This window comes from Lampetra fluviatilis, chromosome 25, assembly GCF_964198595.1.
Source record: "Lampetra fluviatilis chromosome 25, kcLamFluv1.1, whole genome shotgun sequence".
Taxonomy (NCBI): domain Eukaryota; kingdom Metazoa; phylum Chordata; class Hyperoartia; order Petromyzontiformes; family Petromyzontidae; genus Lampetra; species Lampetra fluviatilis.
In genome coordinates, this window is record NC_136299.1 from 2,693,450 (window position 1) to 2,717,591 (window position 24,142).

Sequence of the window (24,142 nt, forward strand, 5' to 3'; positions counted from 1 at the left end):
AGGCCGCGTACGATGGGGTAGAGTGTGGTGTATGTCCCTCCTCTTCCAAGACGTTCTGGCCAGCGTGGAAGAGGAGGATAAAATAAAATATCCTCTAGAGGGGCTCTACAGAGCTCCCTCTCGTGCAGTGGGTCTTAATCTTTACTGCAGCCTTGCACCCCTTTGGTTCTCAATCGGAATAAATAAATACATAGGTTTGGTGAAACAAAGTATTTGTACTTATGCGCCGTGCTTAATTTGTGTTTTCGATTATTTACCTTCTAAAAAAATCTGGACATGTCTCGCACCCCCAGAAAGGGCATCCCGCATCCCCGGGGGGTACAGCGTGCACCCCAGGTTAAGAACCACTGCTCTAGTGGATGTCCCTTTTACCAGCAGCAGCGCGAGCAAGCGACTGCAGGGATATGACTATGGTTATGGCTATAAGGGTAAAAGCTATGATTACGGGTTAACCCTTGAAGTAAATGGTCACGACTGCAGGTGGGATACGACTACGGCGTTAAGGCTGCACGCGCTGTGGGGATATTGCCGCAGGTCAAGGGTTAACAGCTGGGAAGGGGAGAACTCACGAAGAAGGGCGTACAGGTGTACGAGAAGATCGACACGGCGTTCAGGTAGGAGAAGCTGCGCATCACTTTCAGTTCCCTGTTGCGGATGTCGCCAATCTTCTGCTCAAACGACGTCTCCCACGCGAAGTACTTGAGGATCTGAGATGGGACGCACAAGCACCATGTCGGCGACGCGAGCGGCGGTAACGTCGTGCGCGGCGGATGGGTGCACGTGGTGGGTTCGCGGACCGATCTCTTCAGTCCGTCGAGTCTAAATTTCGATTTAAAGCTTTCGTGACTGCAGGGATACATCTTCTTGGTTCTTTCGGTAAAGTCACGTAGAAGGGAAATAATAAAATAATAAAAATAAAACATAATAAAATACAATTCTCACGACGTTTCGGCCACAACGCAAGCACGGCTGCTTGCGTTGTGGCCGAAACGTCGTGAGAATTGTATTTTATTATGTTTTATTTTTATTATTTTATTATTTCCCTTCTACGTGACTTTACCGAAAAAACCAAGAAGATTCCGTCGAGTCTCTCTGTTCAAATCCACGCGTCTCAAGACATGCCTGCACTTGAACGCCTTTTCCTGGTACCCACCTTGATTCCGTTCAAGATCTCGTTCATAAGTTTAATGCGCTTGTCTTTTTCGTTCATGTTTTTCACCTGAAACAGCAACAACAATAAAAAAAAAATTTCATATATAAATAATACACAGTTTCAACAAATAGCAACTACTGAGATAGCAACTGGTGTTCGACTGCGGAGACACTCGGCCCAATTTCATGACGTGGTTTTTTTGGCCATTGTTCAGCAACCATTTGGTTGCTGAATGACGGCGATTTGTGAGGAACAGCCACACCAAACACACGCACACACGTGCAGTGCGTAGAGTAGAACCTCCATAGAGCCCAATGTGCAATGTATAGTAGTGTAGTGTATAGTAGTCTAGTGTATAGTGTCGTGTATAGTAGTGTAGTGCATAGTGTAGTGCATAGTAGTGTAGTGTATAGTAGTGTAGTGTATAGTGTAGTGTATAGTGTATAGTAGGGTATAGTGTATAGTAGTGTATAGTGTATAGTAGTGTAGTATATAGTATGTAGTGTATAGTAGTGTAGTGTATAGTAATGTAGTGTATAGTAGTGTAGTGTATAGTAGTCTAGTGTATAGTGTAATGTATAGTGTAGTGTATAGTGTAGTGTATAGTGTAGTGTATAGTAGTGCAGTGTATAGTGTAGTGTATAGTGTAGTGTATAGTAGTGCAGTGTATAGTGTAGTGTATAGTAATGTAGTGCCTCCATAGAGCCCAATGTGTTCGCTTACCGAACATTCCTCTGTTAACGACAGGCTATTGTAGGTACAGTAAATATGAATTAATGCATTTATCAACCATGTTTCTTTTAACATTATGTCTGTATAATGTTGTCAGTATCGTAATGTATTCATATCCATTGTATAAACATTATAAAGTACGTTTGTTTGGGCGTTAAACTGATCGTTACGGAACGTCGACTGCTCAGCCGCCGGTGCGTCCCGGACCTGTAGGGCGCGTGAGCGCGTGGCGAGCACGGCGTTGAACGGAATGAGCAGCACCATGACCGCGAAGCCGGCCATGACGGAGGGGCCAAGCTCGATCCACAGGAACACGAGCGAGATGACGATCTGCAGCGGCGCCGACCACAGCAGGTGCATGAACGAGGCCACGTCCATGAAGCGCTGCGCGTCGGCCGACATCAGGTTGACGGTCTCGCCGATCGTGGAGTCCTTTCGTGCCGCGTTGGACATGATGAGGGACTGCGCAAGCGGCAGAGACCAAGGCGATCGTCGTTAGTGGCGCGCACGCACAGACACGCGCGCACGTTCAAGTTCAAGTTCATTTATTAGGTATAGCGCTGTGAGCAATTCGGCTCTTGAATCGGGTGCAACCGCAACAAACAAAAAACAAAAACACGAACAAAAAACATCTTAAAGTGACTATGTAACTGAGTGCAAACAGAAAATCCAAGAAAAGACAGCAAAATATTGCAGAAAAAAACACCGTACACCAACGCTGTGTGCAAAAATCCCAGTGGGATGCAAGTCAAACAACCAACAACAACCACAAGACAACTTAGATTAAGGCCATCAGTCTAACTCTGTACTACAACAAACAAATGTGGCTAAACCAATACACTTTTCGAAATCACCAAAATAAAGCCATGAAACCAATGAAACAGTGATCATAGGAACTGTGACGGAATTTTCACAATAAATGGCATAAGCAACATGTACTACCAAAACCCTGCAGCCATAGCTGGCTGCATGCATGAGTCACTCCACAACAGTAGGAGCATCAATCGGAGTATTATAATATTTCAATGCACCTTTATCACCTCGACCTACTCAACTTTGTCAAATGCATCCGAGGGTGGAAGTGAAACTATTCAAACTAAAATTAGTATTTTTAATTTTACCAAGTAAGGCCCACTGAGCTATATAGCTCTTATTCAGAATTGACCTGGCCACAAATGATTGCGCAACGAAGTGGCTTATCACGTGGAGATTGAGAGCAGCCAAATACTCCAAATGCATGTTTCTAAGTGTGGAGTCAAAAACCGGAGGACACGGAGAAAAATCCACGCGACCACGGGGAGAGAAACATACAAACTACAAATATGCAGGCGTCAGGCTCGGGATCGAACCACCGACCACCCGTATACCAGGCGAGGTAGTTAACATCTCGCCATCGTGGCTCCCATTGGCCGGAACGACCCGGAACGCCGTGGTAGAAGTGAAAATCTGAACCTGACTGTGTTCCCGAAGGAAACAAGAACAAGTGTCGTTATGGCGGAGTAGTTCATATATCTATATATGTAAATCGCAAGTGTATGTCAGTCACCCTCTGGGTCTTCAAAACGATACCTGGGAGAACATACATACAATTGCGTAACAATTCTGTGAATATGCATATCAAATATAAAAACATAGCTTTTTTAACGCACCGCTGAAACAGGCAAAAAATAATATAGAAGTCAATAATATAGGACCTCTCCTGCAGAGGCGTAGCTAGGGGGGGCAGGGGGGTACATATGTCCCCGGGCGCCAAGGTAAAGGGGCGCCAAAATTAGGCTTACGACGTTACATTATAACTTATTGCGGCGGGCGCGGCAGCCTGAAACTACTGCACAAATCTACACCTCAACCTAAAAGTTTATATATCCCGCCACACACAGCCTACATGTCATGTAATTACATTTTGGTACGCGCGCCCATTAAGAACTTACATGGAAGAACGTCCCAAACAACACACAGGCGCAGTCTTTCAGCCTTAGTCACTGGCCTGTTTTTTGGTGGCGGAAACTACGATGGCCTGAAACACGCTGGAGTGCACGATCAGAAGCTGTTAAAGCTATCTATGAAGCACTGGATGAACTAGTAGGGCTGCTAGACAAATTATCGGAGGACGTAACTATGACACCTGAAACCAGAAGTGATGCAGAACAGTTACAGGCATGCGTATTAAATTTTTACTTCATAGTTTTATTACATTTCTGGAATGTCATTCTTGGAAAAACTGATCGTGTTCAGAAGCGCTTACAGGATCCTACTATGAATTTCAAGGAAGCAGCAATTGATCTTGAATCTTTGGAGCATGAATTTGTCAAGCTTCGTGATGATTTGAGCCAAGTTGCTGTAGAAAACGCCAAAACAAGATGCACAGCCTGGGGGATCGATGTGGACAGAATAATTAGGCGACGTCGGAAGATGCCAGGAGAACTGGCAAGAGATGCAGGACTTTCAGCAGAAGATGAAATTGTGCGCGTTATGAAGAGCGTATTTTATCGACTTCAACAGGAGATGTCAACACGGTTTTTACGACTAAAAGACCTGAACACAAAATTTGGATTTCTGCTGGACGTCAAAACTCCGACACAGATGTCGATGCAATTCGTCGAAATTGCACAGATTTAGAAAATGTTTATGACATCGACATCAATGGCCACGAACTTTTTACAGAAATTGGAGATTGCAAAATGCTGCTTAGTAACCGGAATGAAGTTCTACCAGAAACTTCTTTGGATCTTCTTGGTTTTATTGTGTTTTATGGAGACTACATATTTCCGAATTTGCGAATTTCACTGCAAATTTTTATTAACAATAGCAGTTTCAATTGCAAGTTGTGAGCGGTCGTTCAGCAAATTGAAACTTATTTTGTCGTATTTGCGTACTTCAATGGGACAATATCGTCTCAGCGATCTTGCTCTTCTTAGCGTTGAAAGAGAAACATTGGAAAAAACAGATTTTGATTACGTGATTGACCAGTTTGCGACAGTGAAATCAAGAAAAATTAGTCTTTTGTAGACTATGTCAACCAGTCTACGACAGTGACTGAGTGAGCCATGTAATATAATTTCTATAAATTTGCTTCTTTAAATACAATGTTTCATTAAAATTGTAATTTTTATTCCTTATTCGATGTAATAGGAAAATGTGATTAAACGGGGGGGGGGGGGGAGGCGCCAATTTTATAGTTCGTCCCCGGGCGCAAAATATCCTAGCTACGCCTCTGCTCTCCTGCCAGTATCAAAGTATAAGAATTGGTTTTACCACTGTGGAGCTATGCACTGTTAAATCTAAAAAGAAAACGAATTTCTTTAGAACTGCTTTTTTGTGTTTAGTTTGTTGTCCTTCCTCCGCACGTGCGACCAGCACAGTTGGCTACGTACGGTGCGAAAGAATTCAACACACACACAAACACAGACGTGTAAATAACTGACGCGTGAAACGAAACTGGAGCGCGTGCAGCACCTTTTTGTAGACGGCGCCGATGACGGCGGTGCGCACCCGCATCCCGAACAGGAAGCAGCGCTGGAAGTACTGCTGCAGCAGCAGCGACTGCACGAGTGCCGTGACGAACAGCAGGATGGCGTAGAAGTATCCTTTCCACTCCATCACGTTCTGGTCCTCCGTGAACCCGATCAGCAACCTGCAACGTCGAGCGCAGCACAGCCAAGGCAGTCAACGGAGATGCCCTTTTCTCTCGCAGTTCACAAGCGTTCAAAATTAATGTCGTCTATCATTAATAATAGGAATAAAAATGCCTTGTATGTGTGTATGTTGAACTTATTTCGTGCCCTTCGTAGCCAACCATGCTAATCGGAGGCGCGGATTAAATGCAAAGCGGCGAATTAGAAGAACGCTTAATTGCATTGCGCAATTCGGCATTTGTCAGTTTTGTTCTTTCATGAAGACTAAACGAATATTTGCTATCACGTGCAACAATGCAATCACCCTGTGGGTTGACAACCTGCGTTGTGCATCTAAGATCTGGACACAGTTGTTTCTTCACACGATCAGAATGGGCAGCTCAGCTAAGTCTGAGCGCACGTGTTTCATTTATTACTCTTGGCATTTCTATACGTGTGGCAAACCGGTATTAACCATTTTTTGTAGCGTTTTTTTATTTCCTGCTTTTCCAAACAGAACGGTTGCCTACGCACGGTGTGAAAGAAGTCCCACGTTCGCACACACACGCACGTACAAACAATGCGCAATCACCGATGCAAAACGACTCCTCGCGGAAGCCGACGTACTTGAGGATCTGCGGGCTCACGAAGGTCAGCAGGTCGTAGATGAGCTTAAAGATTCCCGACTCGAGCAGGACCCAGCCGTACGTGAAGAACAGGGCGCGCAGGAGGGACGGGTCCAACTTTCCTCGCTTGTCGCTCTTCTTTTTCTTCTTGTCGCTCTTCTTCTTGTCGCCGTCCTTTTGGATAGGCTCCTGTGGCAGCATTCAGGGCACATCCGATGAGTACGGTTAGCCACGTGCGGTGCGAAAGAAGTTCAACATACAGTCTGTTCTCCTATAACGTGGTAGTAGTTGCATTCCTGAAGAACACAGCGTAATGGAAAAATCGCGTTATGATACATTTTATTGGATATAGAGGGGTAAAGCACAGTCTGCGATAACACGTGAGATGCGTAACGCAGGCTGAACAAATACAGAGACGCGTGGGTAGCGTCTAGAAGCATCCAGCAGCATCCCGCCTTGTGTGATGCTACGCCGAGGCAGCCGTACAACCGCTTATTCCTCCTCGCGCAATGTAGTTCTGGTCACTCCATCGCGTTCTATCCAATTAGCATCCGTGTTATAAAAAATGTGTTCCCTCATACATTAATTGCGTTAAATTCATTTCACATCCGCATTATAAAAGATGTCTTCCCTCATACGTCCATTGGGTTATATCCAATTCCCATCCACGTTATAGAAAATATGTTCACTCATATATTCATCGCGTTATATTCAATTCATATCTGCATTACAAAAATGTGTTCCCTCATACGTTTATCACGTTATATCCAATTGACATCTGCATTATAAAAAATGTGTTCCCTCATAAATTCATCGTGTTATAGCCAATTCACATCCACGTTATAAAAATGTGTTCCCTCATACGTTTATCGCGTTATATCCAATTGACATCCGGGTTATGAAAATGTGTTCCCTCATTAATTTGTAGTGGTATAGTGCTGGCTGCTGGCGTAAAAGGGTAACTGCAGTGTACGGCAGTACTCGCGTCAGCAGGCCACGATAGACACGAGAGGGGACATCTAAAGGGGATAGGTCATAGAGGAGCCCATCGGGAACCTGCGAGATGGTTCCAGAAGGGGGGCGTGGCCAAGGCGGAGCCACGCTGGGAGTATAAGAGGGGACCCTGAGCGGGAGCTCGGGGCTTTTGCTGGAAGTGGAATCCCTGTCGTGCTGCTCAAGATCATCGTGTGTGTTACCCCGATGGTGATTGGTAAATAAAAGTGCCTCCAGTTATTTCTGTCTCCGATCTGAGTCACTACACATTCATCGCGTTATATCCAATTCGCGTCATGAAAATAACATGCAGCGTTTTAGGAGAACGCACTGTATAAACGTGCATCCTCGACAGGAGGAGCAGCACCAAAGCTACAAGTTGGTGGTCCTCTTGACAACCACCACGAGATATGGTTTTAACAGTAGTGTAAAAAGGACTATAAAAATGTAAATGCGATTTCAAATTATTTTATTTTAAATTTAATTAGAGCAGGGACGTAATACAGGTAGGAACAACAGTGCCACACTGCCCACCAGGGATTATTTGTCTGTCGTGCATAGCCCCTCCCAAACATGTAGTATGCTCCCGGATTGGTTGAAGTGCGTCATGTGACCGCGAGCTTTCTGTCGTGCACGAATGCGCTGTCCAACCAAGTTCCTACCTGCCCACTCTAAAGGAACGTGTTTTTGAAAAGAGGTACTGCTATTAGAGCTGTCGTGGCTGAATTTTGCGAAGCCGGAGTGCCCCGACAGCGATAAATGCTCAAGACCGTGAGCGTAACGACGATGACGTGATTCGGGCAAGAGCAGCCGCGATATATAATCTCCTATGTGCAACCGTGCGAGACAAATCAAATATTGGGGGGGGGGGGTCCCCAATAATGTTGTTACTACGCCACTGCCCTGCGGGGTCATCGACGGATGGCCCCGCTGGTTATCGATGAAGCTTGCGACGCACGCGCCTCCTGCTCAAGTCCCCTCCTCACCATGGCCAGCGCCTCGGTGCTCTTGCCCATGCCGTTGGCGGCGAGGGAGGGCGACGCGGCGAGCTCCCGCTGCTGTTTCTTCCGTGCCCGCTCCAGCTCCAGCTCCCAGTTGCGGTCGAAGTCGGAGAATATCCGCTCGGCTGTGTCCTCCTCATTGAGCCCCCAGAGGTCTTCCACCTCCAGCGGCTTCTTGTACCCACGGTACACCATGCTAGGCCACAGGTGGACTCGGTTACACAAAACAAAGGGTAAAGGGCATGTTGGTCTACTCCACGCGGCGGGCCAGATGTCTTTGAAGAGGTGGGAGTTACCCACACTTTACCCCACCACACGCGACCTGCCGATCGACTAACTGCAGTGAACCCATTTAAACTGCTGAGGATTCCGGACCGAGACGGGAGGATTCTTAAAAGCTTGCCCACTATATTCTTGGTTCTTTCGGTAAAGTCACGTAAAAGGGAAATAATAAAATAATATAAATATAAAACAAAACAAAATTCTCATGACGTTTCGAATGCAACACAAGCAATCATCATCAGGTGTGAAATCCACGGTAAGAGATTTTAATTAATTTTTTTCAAATGTGACCACGGGGAGATAATTCAAACTCCAAATGTACAGGCGTCAGGGTCGGGGTGGAATCCACGGCCTCCTGCGTACCGGGCGAGATAGTTAACATCTCACCACCGTGTCGCCCCAGGTGTTATCGCCATTTAACGAGTTCTTACATGTGGGAGGAAACCGGAGCAGCACCCAGATAAAATGCAATCAGGCGAGGGGGCAACACACTATCCCATACAGACGTAGCAACTAATCGCCACGTTGTGTTTACGTGACAAACCTTACTAATCGATCGTGTTGGGTGGTGGCGGGTTCAGTAACACATTTATATTTACGAGATCTAACCCGAAAAAAACTTATTATGGATATTGGTCGCGAAAGCATATTACGTCTTAAACCGTCTACTGTGTCTTGTATGGTGCTTTGAGGTCTTTGATGAACAAAATTCTTATTTTTAGCATTGTTCCCTCAATGTCCCCCATCAATTTCTGAGGAAGAGGTGCAGAGGCCGGGTGAGCATTGCGATGAGCGCACAACCAATTGCTCACCTGTCAAACCAGGTGAACGTGATCTGGTTAAGGAAAGAGGCGTTTTCTTCTGGACTCGGTTTCTGCAAGGTACAATCAATCGCTTTGATTGACATTTAAGGCATTCACTTTTGTTTTCATTAAATAACATCAACTATTAATGCGACGTGACTTTAGAAACAACATTAGGGCAGTGATTTATACAAATATCGTTAACAATTCTATGCAAATTTCACAATGCTTGGAATTATAATCTATGCTGAATGCACGTTCCATCAGACGGTTGCCCTCTTTTTCGCTCAAGGATGTCTCATCAACACCGATGGAATGAACCGTGGGGATCTTCGTAACACTCGCGAGAGTGACTCACCATGCCAGAATCGTCGATCGCTCCGTGGTCCTTGGGCAGGTCAGCGAAACCAGACATCACGAGACAGCTGAGCTGCAGTCCGAACGAGATGTAGAAGAGGCTCAAGCGAGCTACGTCCCCGTGCTGGGGAGACGATGGTAAACATGCTCATGTCAATAATAATAACATACAAATAATAATAAACATGCTCATATCAACAATAACGATGATAATGATTCGTTTTGGTAGAATGCCCGTATGCTTTACACCATAACTCGCGTCGGCATCTCACATTTGAAAGGCCACCCGCATTGGTAGCGGTCCATGTGCGGCAGAAGGTTGACTCAGCACGTGGCCTTTTGGCGTTCTCTGGTCTGACACTGGTGAGACTAGGCCCTAAAGAAGGTTGTTTATGTGGTAGACCAATCAGTTTCAAAGACAGTACAAATGTTATCAGCGCATGCTTGATTGCATGTTCACCACAAGTACGTGTGGTTAATGCAGACTGGATTCCTTGCAAAAGGTTTTTATTTGGTGTTTGAACATCTTAACAATTGTTTTATTGCCAGGAAGGGTAAAACCAATTCTTATTTTTTCATACTGGACATTAGTTTCCCAAGCTGAGAAATGTTCACACAATTGCGCGTGGACAACCAACGCTCACATCAGGCCTCTACTGAGGTCACCACTCGCGTGACGGACAATTCGGGCTTGATTCACATGTCTTTTAAACGTTTTAAATATTTGACCTGGATTAATCCCTTGAGATGGAACATCTCGTGTGCAGGGGTGTCCAGGGTGTCAAGTGACGCGCAAACACACACAAATAGCAAGTACGTAATGTTGTGTATACAACCTTTATGAATCTACAACATGCGCAGTGGACATTAATTCGGTGTCGAATATATTTACAGAGTGGTTTCCAGAGAAGGATCAAGACAGCCAGGGCTGTCAGTACGAATGAACATCACACATTGACAACGGTAATGATGATGATGACGATGTAATGAACCACGACAGCTTGATTACTGGGTAATGAATGCGTTTGACATTGAGCCACTGTGTCATGTCACTGGGTTCGTTGCAATCTCATCAGAGAAACAGACCCGCCAAATTAGCAAAAAGAACATTGTCACAACATCCATGTTCTCATAGAAAACATAAAAAAAAATAATAGGTAAAATGTTTTCAGAAATGCAAAAAAAAGAATTCAATATATTTTGCTTTACTTGTTCAAGTTACCAGTTAAAGTCAAACAAAAAGTATCCCAGCTCACCTTCAATAACCTCCCTAGGCGCATGCACTGTGATGTGTGTTTTTCTACAGTTGTAACTCTCCAACAATGTATTAGTCTCGCAGCACTGGCTTCCAGTTTTGCACAGGATTGAATTCCTATTGCTAACCAACAAAGCTCTGAACCACCTTGCCCCAGCCTACATCGGAGACATGCTGCACCCATGAGTCCCCTCAAGGCCTCATGCAGATCTCCTCTGCGTTCCCAGGGCACAGAGGCGTTGGTCGATGTGGCCCACAGACTCTGGAAATCTCTTCCACGAGATCTCACGATTTCCCCGAGCCCGTGCACATTTTGCATGGCCCGTGTTACATTGTATTCGTGCAGTGCCCTTTGTTCAACCTTCAATGTATTGAGCAAATGAGTTTGTGGTATTTAATTTCATTAATATTCCAATTCTTAGTTTTAGTTTCCTGAGTCAGCGTCATGCTGAGTGTGTGTTGTGTCTTGTACGGTGCTTTGAGATCTTCGATGACAGGTGCTTTACACGTTGTATAACACTGGTCAACACTTTTTCTGGCATAATATATTCCAACGGATTTAAGGTAATTGTGGGGTGCTGATTCCAAATCTGGCATCAGTTTTTGTCTATCACATCAGGTTTTTGAGATATCAAATATTGCATTTTCAATAAAAACGGCAGAAGAAAAATAATAAATAAATAAATGTGGATATCTACATACAATTATGTTATAAACACACTATCCTAAAAATACAGCACCATATTTTAACACGAAAGCATTCACTGACTCGCAACAACTTGCAATCATAAGTGACAGAGTTAATTTCAGGTAAAATCAATGAAAATGGGGTATGCCGATAGCATAAAAATGAGATGTGATAGAGCAAATCTGAGATCAGATTTGGAATCAGCACCCTGAAATTAGTCTAAAACAGCTGCAAAAGTCCAGGCCAGAAAAAAATACATTTTTTGTTGTTGACCAGTGATTATTATAATTATGAGTCAACTTGTTGTACGCGATTTTGGGTTTTGTTTTTATGAATCTTGAGCCCAGCTCTGTGAATAGTAATCAATGTTCATTCATTCATCACGCGCGTGACCCCTTGCTGTGACAGCGTTCTCATCAACCGCTCTTGGCTGCCGTACACTGGCGTCTCCAGTGATTTGTTTGGACCACGGATCACGGGGAAGAGGGGGGGGTGGCGGAGGGGGGTGACCACGGGGAGTGGCGCTGTTCCATTGAGGGGGGGGGGGTCGCAGTCCTCACTCCGAACGTCGACCGCCAAACCGAAGTGAGAGCGCAATTTGCTGCAGGAGTTTGCGCATCAAGACGGGGCGAGGACGTACACAACGATCGCTAGGAGACCGGTCGCAGATGCTACGGTGACATAATAATTACAACAGAAAAATAATCATCATAGTTGATCAGTTACACTTTAAAAGAGAATTACATACTTGTCAACCTCTGATCAGTGCCTACCTTATTACAGACCAATTCAAAACGTATTCGTCGCCCCGTGCCCTTATAAACCTCAACGTTCATCCTACAAAGTGCCATCGCAAGGGAGAAACACAACAACCATTGAAACGTCTGTGCGCCGTATGGACCTGAAAACTCAATTTCCCTGTACAAGAACACGGGGTGAACCGTACGGGTTGACGGCTATGCGATTGACACGTGGACGGCGCCTAGTCCTCAACGCGTTGGACAGCTCCTTTTATTCGCCGCGATGTCGACTCTGTAAAGGCGCTAGAGGCCAACCGAAATTCGGTTTCGGTTTCGGCGCCGAAAGTTGGCAAATGGCCTCTTCGGTAACTTCGGTTATATACCTTTCTGTAGTTAAACTTTCGGTTTCGGCTGAAAGTATAGTTAAACTTTTGGTTTCGGCTTCGGTTTCGGCTGAAAGTATAGTTAAACTTTCGGTTTCGGCCGAAAGTGTAGTTAAACTTTCGGTTTCAGCTTCGGTTTCGGCCAAAAGTAATCTTTTTAACTTTCGGTCTGGTTTTGGTTTCGGCCGAAACCAGAAATTCAGTTTCGGTCGGCCTCTAAAAGACGCGGAGACCGCGACGCTCGCTGACGAAGACGACGACGGCACCGCCGCTACTCACGCCGTCGATCGCTTTGCGGATGAGCGTCTGGAAGGGAAGGATCTCGCACAGCACGGAGAAGAGCCAGAAGAGGAAGAGCACGCCGGACGTCTTCAACCCGGCTCGCCGTCCGCTCTCGTTGATCAGCAACACCAGCAGCTGTGGATACAAAGACAACGATACCACAACCACCCCCACATTGCCGCCGCACCTCCGATTAGCACGGTTGGCGATGTACGGTGCGAAAGAAGTTCAACGTACACAAGCACAACCTCGACAGACTGTTGCGGCAAGTGCTGTTCGCGAGCACGGTTGAAGTCCCCCTCTCCCACCCCGCCGTGTGTGCAGGGGACTCGCTAAACCCTCGATCAGTGGGTCACTGCAGCCTGCAACCCCTTTGGTTCTCAGAAAGGGACATCTGGCACCCCCAGGGGGTGGGTGCACCCCAGGTTAAGGACCACTGCCTTAAATTTCGATTTAAAACTTTCGTGACTGCAGGGATTCATCTTCTTGGTTCTTTCGGTAATGTCACGTAGAAGGGAAGTAATAAAATAATAAAAATAAAACATAATAAAATAAAATAATTCTCACGACGTCTCGGCTACAACGCAAGCAGCCGTCTGCTTGCGTTGTAGCCGAAACGTCGTGAGAATTATTAAATAGCACCCCAGCTTCACAAAGCCCTCCAAGAGACAGAGTTTTGGGGCAAGTGCTGTGAGCGAGTAGCACCTATGAAGGCCGGCACGGTACAAGCTATACATCCCTTGCGGCCGAATGCGTCACCTGTTGTTTGACATCTAACCCACGGTATCCTGATAGGATTTAAGACCCGGTGAAAAAAAAAGGTGAGATTGAAAGGCACGTTGCTTAAAGGAACAGGGTTCCCAGTTTCAAATACATTTACAATCAGATCCTCCCGTTTAGATATAAATATATAATTGAAACTCATAATGCACACAGTATTTGCTCATTCTCAATGCAATGAGCCAGCGCCAACAATTTCTCAAGCTCTGCAGTCCTCTATTTATGAAGGTCTTATCAGCTAATAAATTAGTGTTGACATGTGGGAGGAAACCGGAGCACCCGGGGTAAACCCACGCGTGCGAGGGGGAAACACTCTATCCCATACAGATGGAACGGGCAGAGTCCAACATTTTGCCGTAACGCATTCTCCTGGCAAATCAGCCATGGTAGGCCCCCTCCTCAACGCCCACAGGAAGGGAGTTTCACAACATTTGTGCGGTCCACCAACACTCGCTGCTGCCTCCATGGTGCTGGATTGCTGACAGCCACGTGCAGAATAGCCACCACCGCCCCTGGCGATTCCCACGATGGAAGTAGCCAATAGTAGCTTGGCAGGATGTGATCATAGCAAATCTTAAATATTCACATCGAGACCCATGTTTGAGACTGCTGACGAACGGTGATTTAGTATCGCAAGCCCTTGGCCTTGGGATTCACTAGGGCGGGGAGGGACGGGGGCGAATGCTTCGTATCGCGACATCCTTACCCATGTGGCAATATACAACGAGGGGTTGACATAGAGGACGACGGGGTTGGTGGCCGCGGCTGTCGATCCGGAGTCTTCAGCGATCGTGACAGCCAACCTGGCCACTGCCGTGGCCAACAGCAGCGCTGTGAACGCCTGCTCGCGCCACGCACGAAAGACAGAGAACACAAAGGTCACCACCTCCCGTCGCAGCCTCGACCAGAAACCTCGGGGCAGGCGCTCCTGGAAAGCAGCCGTGAAGACCGGCACGGCACACGAGGGAGCGGGGTGGCCACCTCCCCACGCCCGGCTGCCTTTGTCTCCCCACAATTATTGATGTTTACACACAGCACCAGGTTTTCATTTAAGGCTGAGTCAACGATAGGGGAGGCCCAAGACCGGTTAAAAGTATTCGCCACTGCCGTCGGTCGGGAGCGGTAATCAAACTCGGGTGTCTGAGTTCGCAATGCGGTGTGCTCACCACGACATCGCCGACTACACGCACGCAAAAGACAAAGATCCCCCGTATAGCATAACCAGACTGTTGGGGCAAGTGCTGTTAGCGAGTAGCGCCTACGAAGGCCGGCACGGCACACGTGGGGGTGGGTGGCCAACACCACGCCCGACCGCTTTTGTCTCCCTGCCGGCGATGTTTACACGCCTCAACAGGTACTCATTTGAGGCTGAGTTGACCGAGGGGAGGCCCATGACCGCTTCAGATAATCGTCACTGGCATTGGCCGTGAGAGGGAATCGAACTCGACTCGTTGCGTTCATAGCGCAGCGCGCTAACCGCTGTGCCACCGCTCGCCACCACCGCCACAAGTTTAGACATTTTGGAAACAATTGGTGAAAACTTAATAAAAAACGATCGCTAACAGATGGCATTTGTATTTTTTTTATTTAATTGTATTTGATACAATTATTGTACCGTAACCATGTCACCTTGTGTTTAAATTATGAAATATAATTGCCTGATTGGTTTTGGTTTTATTTTATTTCATTCACGAAATTACGAAGGTGGCCCCACTGCTAAATAAACGACGCCATGTGGGGCCATGATTAGCCAGGTCGAGGTCATCGTGGGTTGGAGATAACTGGAAATGAGTCAGCACTAAAATGGTTACTGAATACATTTGCTCTCCATGATGGGTCAACCTGATATAATGTGCCGGCTTTCACGACCAATATGATTACGATTTATTTTCGGTTCAATCGTCGTTTTGTGTATAATGTCAGTTTTCTTTTTTACTAAAACCCTCCACAATCCTCTCGAGCTGATCAAATCATATTGTCACGTGGGGTAAACATGGCAATTTACTTGGATTTTACAGCATAACCGGCAGAATGTTAAAAGCGAGCAAATACTTTTGACAATATCGCTCAGCATTCCTCCAGCTGCGCTGACAAACCAAATGAATTGGCGTATTTGGCTACGTGACAACTCGATTTAATCGGCTCTGTCAGATGGTCGAGGGTTATAGTTCAACAATTCACATAGTACCTACATGACGATCAAATCCAAAATAAACTAAGTATCAACCAATTGCTAATCCGGATTGAGCAATCAGACCTGTGCAATCGCTGCGTCGAATCACACCAACTCCGAATTGGGTTCAAAGCACAATGTGATGGGATCTCAATTGATCCGAACAGCGCATCCCTCATGAAGTACATTACACGAAATTATTAACTAATAACGTCGCTGTGAACAGCATAGCCATTAAAGTTATTGTTTGTAAACATTTTGGCCAACATATGCACGTATGTATGTTGAACTTTTTTCGCACCGTTCGTAGCGAACCGTGCTAATCAGAGGTGCGGGGGAAGGACAACAACCCCTGACATCACCATCCTTTTCGACACAAAACAACACAACCCCGTGTTTTGTGCCTGTTGGCACTCATAAGTAAGCCATACGCCATTACGCAATTGTAGGTTGCTCAACACAAACATCACGGGGGGACCTATTTAACATGGATGCAATCCTTCATGCATTCGTGGGGCAGCTGGTCGATCAGCGCAAGCGAGCAGCTGGGCCCGTAGACTCTTGCATGAATGAACTGTGAAGGTTCTCGCATTATGGATATATATTCTGCGTGCGCACATTGTCTACTGCCATTGCACGGCGCCTTGTGCGAGGCGCAATATCGAATGATATATAACGACGGCGAGGACCAGAGATTGAGAAAGAAAAACAACTAGGGCGGATTGATAAATCTGGCTCAGCAAATGTATGTTTCTGTTCTCCCATTGTGTATGGCAGCATGTTAGGAGCCAAAATGGCAGTGTCGAGGTCAGCTAGACACAAGAGGGCTTCAAAAGAGAGTTTGCAGAGCATTGCTCTTCCTCCGTTGAAGGAGCGCAGTCTACACGCGGTTTACGATATGGTCCGTAGTTTGGTTGCACGCCCACAATCGCACTGTGGCCCGTGTCTTTAATTTTCCATTCATGAAGGAGATGCACGCAGCTGCCTGTTGATGTTCTGATGTGGTTAAAACTATAAACTAATTTGTATTTTACCAGGTAAGGCACACTGAGCTATATAGCTCTTGATTTAAAGCTTTCGTGACTGCAGGGATTCATATTATTGGTTCTTTCGGTAAAGTCACGTAGAAGGGAAATAATAGTTGTATTATTATTTTATTATTTCCCTTCTACGTAACTTTACCGAAAGAACTAAGAATATGTAGCTCTTATTCAGAATCGACCTGGCTACATGTAATGATAGCGCAACGAAGTAGCTTATTAGCATGTAGAAATGTATAGCAGCCAAATACTCGAAGCACATGATTATCAATGTGGAGGGAAAAATCGGAGGACCTGGAAAAAAATCCACGCGACCACGGGGAGAACATGCAAACTCCAAATATACAGGTGTCAGGGTGGGGGTCGAACCCACGACCTCCTGCATGCCAGGCGGGTTTTCCCTCCATATTTAGAAACGTGCGTTTAGAGGATTTGACTGCTATTAACTTCCACATGATAAGCCACTTTGTTGGGCTATCATTTTTGGCAAGGTCGCTTCTGAAAAAGAGCTATATAGTTCAGTGGACCTTATTTGGTTAGATAAAAAAAATTGTTTAGTATAGTACGTGTCTTTGCACCACCTGGAACACAGGTAATGCGGTCATCTGAGCGAAACGGAGAGTCGTAAATTTTAATCCAGTTTGTTCTCCTATAACGCGGTAGTTGCGTTCCTGAAGAACATCGCGCTATGGGAAAATCACGTTATAATAAACAATATATTATTGGGTAAAAGCACAGTCTGCGATAACACATAATATTTGTATGCTGGCCAAACAAAGACTGAGGCACGTGCATAGCATCTTAGAGCATCCAGCAGCATCCCGCCTTGTGCGATGCTATGCCGAGGCATCCGCACAACCACTTATTCCTACTCGCACAACGTAGCTCCGTTCACTCGCTCGCGTTATATCCAATTTGCATGCTCGTTATAACAAAAATGCGTTCCCTGATACGTTCATCATCGCGTGATATCCCATTCGCGTTGTGAAAACACGCGGCGTGATAACAGAACGGACCGAACGATCGAGCGAACGCCCGCTTGGCCCACCTGCTTGGCAGCGTACTTTCCCGAAACGGGCAAACGTTTGGACGGGTGCCGGAAGAGGTGGCTCAACAGGAAGGGGGCGCAGATCCACAGGAACCCCAGCGGCACCCAGACGAGCACCGTCTGCTCGAAGCACACCGGCAGGTCGGGCTGCGACCGCTCCAGGTAAGAGTCGTTCTGCGAAAGCATTGGTGAAATAAAATAAAAACTTAATCATACAATATACAGGGGTAGACCATGATCGTGACTAAAGATGATGCGCTTTATAACATCTGGTACTGACGCAGAACGCCTATAACAAAGAGTGGTGGCTCTCAACCGGCGGAGGGTGGGTAAACAGACCTCTGGGGGGTTATTGGCAAAGTCCCAGGGGTACGCGAGGTGATTTATGAATGTGTGATATTATATCATACGTGAGCATCATTGGTGAATAATAATTTCGTATAAATCTGCCAAGATAAAATAACTACGATACAATATGGCAATCTAAAACAATATAAAAGACATTTCTAAACTCATTGATCTTAAAAAATGCGGTTTCCAAGAGTAACCAGCGAGCTCAAACAATTTACATCACGCATACAGAGCGTCCGTTGTTGTTTGTTTGTATTCGCTTGCAGTTACCAGCCAGTTAGGACATATCTCACAAAATGGACAATTGGTTAAAATATTGATGGTCATTATTCATACATCTGTAGTGACACAGCGCCGACTGCTGTCCAACAGTAGCAACTGCAGAGGACAGTTAGCGCACACGCTGCCGTCCAGCATATACACGGCTGTGTGCCGGCAGGGCAGAGGAACTGGGGCAAGGGTCACGGAAGACCTCATCGGGAGGCCCCTGGAACCCGCTAGTGGGTTCTAGAAGGGAGGCGCGTCCAGGGCGGAGCCAGGCCGCGCCGAGAAGAATAAAAGCAGTGGAGAGCGAGAGCTCCAGGCTGCCGGTTCTCGTCGTCGCTGCCGCCTTCGCCCGATAATTGTGCGGCTGGACAGTTGTTGGCTGTCTGGGTCGACGCCGTCGGTGCAACGTGGTCAGGGTTGTGTCTTGGCCGGGCTGTACGGCAACGTGATCGTGAGAGAGGAGGCTGGAGTTGGTGTAACGGAAATAAAGATTATGTAGATGCTCACCCCGAGCCCTCATTACTTTGATAGTGGCATTGTCTTTGAGCCTTTTGGCGTCCTCTGGTCGAGCACCAATTGGGTCGAGGCTCAAAAGAAAGCCGTCCCTTGGTGTGGACCAATCAGTTTCAAGGACAATGCATATATTATCATCGTGTGTGTTTTTGTTTGCATCTGACTGCAGGTATTGTGGTTAATGCAGTGACATGAATCCTCGTAAAAAAAGGTTTAAGTTTTGTTGCCAGAAAAAAGGGGAAAACCCCTATTGTTATATTTTGGTACTGGCAAAGGAGGGCTAATGATGATGAGATAAGTCAGATGTGTTTGTCGTGTAGAAGTATCTCTGCGAGTGACGGAGGCTCTCGAACCATTTTGGTCAAAGACAACAAAAAATTGCTCTTCTTCTTTTAAAGGTTGCCGACAGTAACAGTTATCTATATTTCACAGTAATCCTGCAATGCGGAAAGACACCACAGGGGTCGCGATACCCACAGATTGCAATACTCACCCTCGCCACAAGCAGGCAGCAGTCAAGAGGTCACGGTTTCAAATCGAACCTCCGTTATGTTTTCACTTAATAAACCATTATTTGTTTTACTTCCTAATTTTTTGCAGTGTTTATCAGCCTGACAATATTCCATGTAAAACTGATAAAAGTATTAACACTTGATGTGTTATTGTACATTACAAATATATTTTACTGCATCAACGGCTCCATGTGACTGGGAGCAATGTTAGTTTCAGCGTTATTCGCTCTGCCAAAGCTTTTATGCAACACAGACACGTTACAACACAGTATCACATGCTGTGTCATGTGTAGGTCTCCACTATGAAATGTAAGTTAATATTTTTAATATAACAAGAATCCTGTGCTGTGATAAGACACCCCAGGGCTCACGATTAGCACAGAATGCAATACTCAAACCTCGCCAAAAGCGATCGGCAGTCACGAGGTCTGTGGGTTAAAATCCAACCTCCGTTAGCATTTTTTTGGTAATTTGCTACAATGTTTATCAGCACGATAACAGCATGACAACATTGCATTAGATATGCTGACAGTGTGTACACGAGGTGTGTCTTTGTTTAGCAAGTGCCCAATGCATCGAGGGCAGGGGTCGGCAACCCGCAGGCTCCCGAGTGGCACGCGGCTCTTAAAGGAACTGCTTCGTGACCGTTGTTCATTATGGACTCACCGCCGTCTCGTATTCACCGTGTGTGGAGGCTCTTGAAATATTGAGGTTTTAAATTTCGATTTAAAGCTTTCGTGACTGCAGGGATTCATCTTCTTGGTTCTTTCGGTAAAGTCACTTAGAATGGAAATAATAAAATAATAAAAATAAACATAATAAAATAATTCTCACGACGTTTCGGCCACAACGCAAGCAGCCGTCGTCAGGTGTCTTCTCGACAGACCTGTTCTCCACCTGAGGATGGCTGCTTGCGTTGTGGCCGAAACGTCGCGAGAATGATTTAATCATGTTTTATTTGTATTCTTTTATTATTTCCATCCTATTGAGGTTTTGTTTTTGTTGTTGGCCGAATTCGAAAAAGAACGGCCCTCCTCGATATGCCAATATTTCAAGAGCAGCACAATGGCCGCTGGCTGATACGAGGCGGCGGTGGTCCTTAATAAATAACGTCACGAGAAAGCGGTCCCTCAAAGAGGACGCAAGCCGCAGGTTTGCCGACCACCCACTTGGTCTTCCAGCTGCTGTCTCCTGCGGGCTCTTACTGTTTCACGTGGGCGGCTTGTGTTTCACAAAGTCAACGTGGCTTACGCCCATGCGTGATCCAAAAAGACCTGCCGCCACCGCACATTACCAATTGTGGGGCGCTCACTTCTTCAATGCCAGCGTCTATCGCCACCTGTTCTGTAATTCATTACCCACAAGGGCGATGACAATGGAGAACTCGTGAAAATTGGTATTGTTAATTCTACACTCAGGATATGATGTGTGTGTGTTGATAAAAGGCCGGATTGCTGCCAATACTTATCAGATGATTTGTCAATTTTGTAACAGAAAATCTTGGATTTCTACCAACTTATGAATGAGGCTCTTCATTTTTTTATTGTCTATATTGCCTGCACCTTAAGTTCATGATTGTTTAACCAAGTAAAAACTCAAAAGACCAGTTTAGTTTCATTTGCAAGAGTGACCCTGGGACATTTGTCTGCTTCGGAAGAGAGCGATCATTGCTATGCAGGTGATCCTGATTGGGTAATTTGTGAGTAAATTTGGACCCTGACACTTAGTCTTGGTAATCATTAAACTGCAGCTTGTGCAGTATTGTTTCTCCTAACTTGTCAACATAAAGGCCATCGTATAATATTGTTGGTGTTGTTGTTATTCTTGTTAAAAGACTGAGTGATTATGATTACACATCCTTTTTGTAGAAAATTGCTGTTGGAAGTAACAGCGGTCACACATCATGGTGAATGAGTAATTTTCAGGATTGTCTATTTGCCACTGGCAGACGTTCAAATGAGACTTTATCCATTAAAATGGTGTGTCATGATATTTTATAGATAAATAACCTGTCTATTAACATGGCAATACACAATCGGCTACGGCTGTCAGCTGTTGAGCTGCATTTTGAGATCAGACGTTGCGGACTCCCAAAAACCAATGTGGGTTCCTACACATATAAATGGTGATCAAGGTGGAAATATTGAGTGTTTGCCGGTAGTCCAGGCAATACGAGCAACTTCATGATGACAACCAAAGCCTCTGTTGAAAATTGGAAGAAAATTAAATTACGCCCAATATTTAAAATCTAACTTTATCCACAAACAAGGGCATTGGCCCCACCATGTAACAAATCTCTGCATGCAGACTTCTGCTGTCTCTATATTGAGGGCAATTTTGTCTTTGCACAAATATTCTTTCTGGTTGCAAGAGTTTTCAATTAATTTTGGTAGACTTGATTATGTTGTACAACCTGTGAACAAGCGTTTTTCTTTAAATAAATATTCCACAATCAGAACGTTTTTCCAGTAGATTATATTGAAAAAAATGTCTTCTATGGGTGCTAAGCACCCTTGTAATGCAATGTACAGTATTGATCTAAAACATTACTTTGTTAGCACCCTTACTGAATTCTAATAACATTGACTATATAGAAAACCACTGCAGTCTACGCTCCTTCAACGGAGAAACGGCAAAACGACACGAACTTCCTACGAAAGCCCTCTCGTGGCTAGCAGACCTCAAAACTTTTCTATTTAGCTCCTGAACATATTGCTAAACGCAAAAATAAAAGTAGTAATATTATCATCGGTACTTACCCAAAACTCTGAGCCACAGTACGAGTCGAGGACACCAGACATCTTGGTAATTCTTCAAGTTTCAAGCTATAGTACAAAATAAATAAATAACGCCTGCACACACACAAGCGCACAAACACAAGGACACATTAGATCAGTCATGATTGCCGTCTGGATGAAATAAAACATTGTTTAACGTCTCACATCATAAAATAAAAAAATGTAGACTGTAAAGATCATTGACTCAAATTGCTAGTCCTGACACTATAAGAATAAGAGCAATACTGTAATATTCTTTGGGCCGTCCGGTAAAGTTACGTCAAAATATAACAAAAAAACTACGAAGTGTTGCGATCGAAACGTCGTAGTTTTTTGTTATATTTGTTTTACCCTATCTTCGTGACTTTACCGAAAGACCCAAAGAATATGCTTGACCATACTTTACCACGATGGTCATTGTTGGTTAGTATTTAATTATAAATATCAAATGTCATTCAGCCTATGCAACTAAAATTCATTCTTGGTGTGATTATTGTGGCTGTGATTGAAGATGTCATAGCTTTTCACCCATTCATATTTCATTGTAACTACCCATTGCTATGGTGATAGAGTAATAATAACGCGCTGACACACGTTTGTGCTTGACCTGTAACCAACGTTGTCGCCGTTCACACCTAACGTGACAATAGTGCAACACATGCGTCAATCTTGACTTAAAACTTTCGTGACTGCAGGAATTCATAGTCCTGGTTCTTTCAGTAAAGTCACGTGGATAGACAATAAAAATAAGACCACTTGTGTTGCGATCGAAACGTCGTGGTTTTTTATTTTATTTTTATTTGCTATCTACGTGACTTTACCGAAAGAACCAAGAGATACATGCGGCAATCGTTTTGTGAGTGTTTGTGCGGCTATATTTTCCTTGATCTCTTTTGACTACATCTATACTACTACTACACACACAAAGATGTGCACTGCGTGTACACATTCCCTGGACCTTATCCATACCACCAAACGCAAAATAATAATGTAAAAATAAACAATTCACGCGCATAATTCATGAATCAAATGCATTTGTTAGATAGAGAACTTGGAGGCGCAGAGGCAGAGGTCAAAGTCCCTCAAATGCCAGGTTGAAGAGGTGAGAGGCTGAACCAGGTGAACGCCTGAACCAGGTGAGAGCCTGGACCAGGTAAGAGTTTGAACAGGTGAGAGCCTGAACCAGGTGATAGCCTGAACTAGGTGAGAGCCTCAATCAGATGAGAGCCTGCACCAGGTGAGATCTTGAGCAGGTGAAACAGGTGAGATCCTGGACAGGTGAGTGCCTGAACCAGGTGAGAGCCTTGAGCTGCTGCTTGACGCTGGTTGGTGCTTGACTGCTGCTGCTGCGCATGTGTGCAGCGGGAGAGAGCGGCAGATGATCGGTGCAGCTACGGAGAAGCGCCGCTCGGCCAGGACGGCGCTGGATCTGTGCACGATGAGCGGCCTGTTTTAGACGTGCTGCGTACGACGTGGCGCTTTGCCGTGGTCGGTTGAGTGAGAAGGGTGGAGATGTCTGGCAGGAGACACTGAAAGAAAGCTCTGTGGTACCGGATAGCTGTTTTGTACCCCTATCCGTGATTTTATGGGGAGCCAATACTAAGTTTGTAGCTCAGCCATGGAAGCCGTCTGGCCCTGCCTAATGCCGAGGGCAGCACAAGACAGGCTGCTTTGGATCTGCCGTACTTTGGAGCCACTGTAGTTAGGTGGGTTTTTTTATTCCCAAGTAAGGATGATGATGAAGATGATGATGCAATAATCAAGGCGAGTGT

The 24,142-nt window shown here is 45.4% G+C and overlaps 1 protein-coding gene across 1 annotated transcript in view; it reads right to left on the minus strand.

Moving 5' to 3' along the window:
• Positions 1–22,394, minus strand: part of LOC144941861 (ATP-binding cassette sub-family C member 2-like) — a 56,226-nt gene extending 33,832 nt beyond the window's left edge. Inside the window, exons 1-12 of the mRNA XM_078868352.1 lie at positions 22,353–22,394; positions 17,951–18,124; positions 14,396–14,530; positions 12,907–13,044; positions 9,563–9,685; positions 9,214–9,275; positions 8,105–8,315; positions 6,127–6,314; positions 5,342–5,519; positions 2,093–2,347; positions 1,154–1,219; positions 570–707 (exon numbers count right to left, since the gene is read on the minus strand). Coding sequence (XP_078724478.1) covers positions 570–707; positions 1,154–1,219; positions 2,093–2,347; positions 5,342–5,519; positions 6,127–6,314; positions 8,105–8,315; positions 9,214–9,275; positions 9,563–9,685; positions 12,907–13,044; positions 14,396–14,530; positions 17,951–18,124; positions 22,353–22,394 — 1,710 coding nt within the window. The remainder of the gene's footprint in view (positions 1–569; positions 708–1,153; positions 1,220–2,092; positions 2,348–5,341; positions 5,520–6,126; positions 6,315–8,104; positions 8,316–9,213; positions 9,276–9,562; positions 9,686–12,906; positions 13,045–14,395; positions 14,531–17,950; positions 18,125–22,352) is intronic.
• Positions 22,395–24,142: the final 1,748 nt, after the last annotated feature.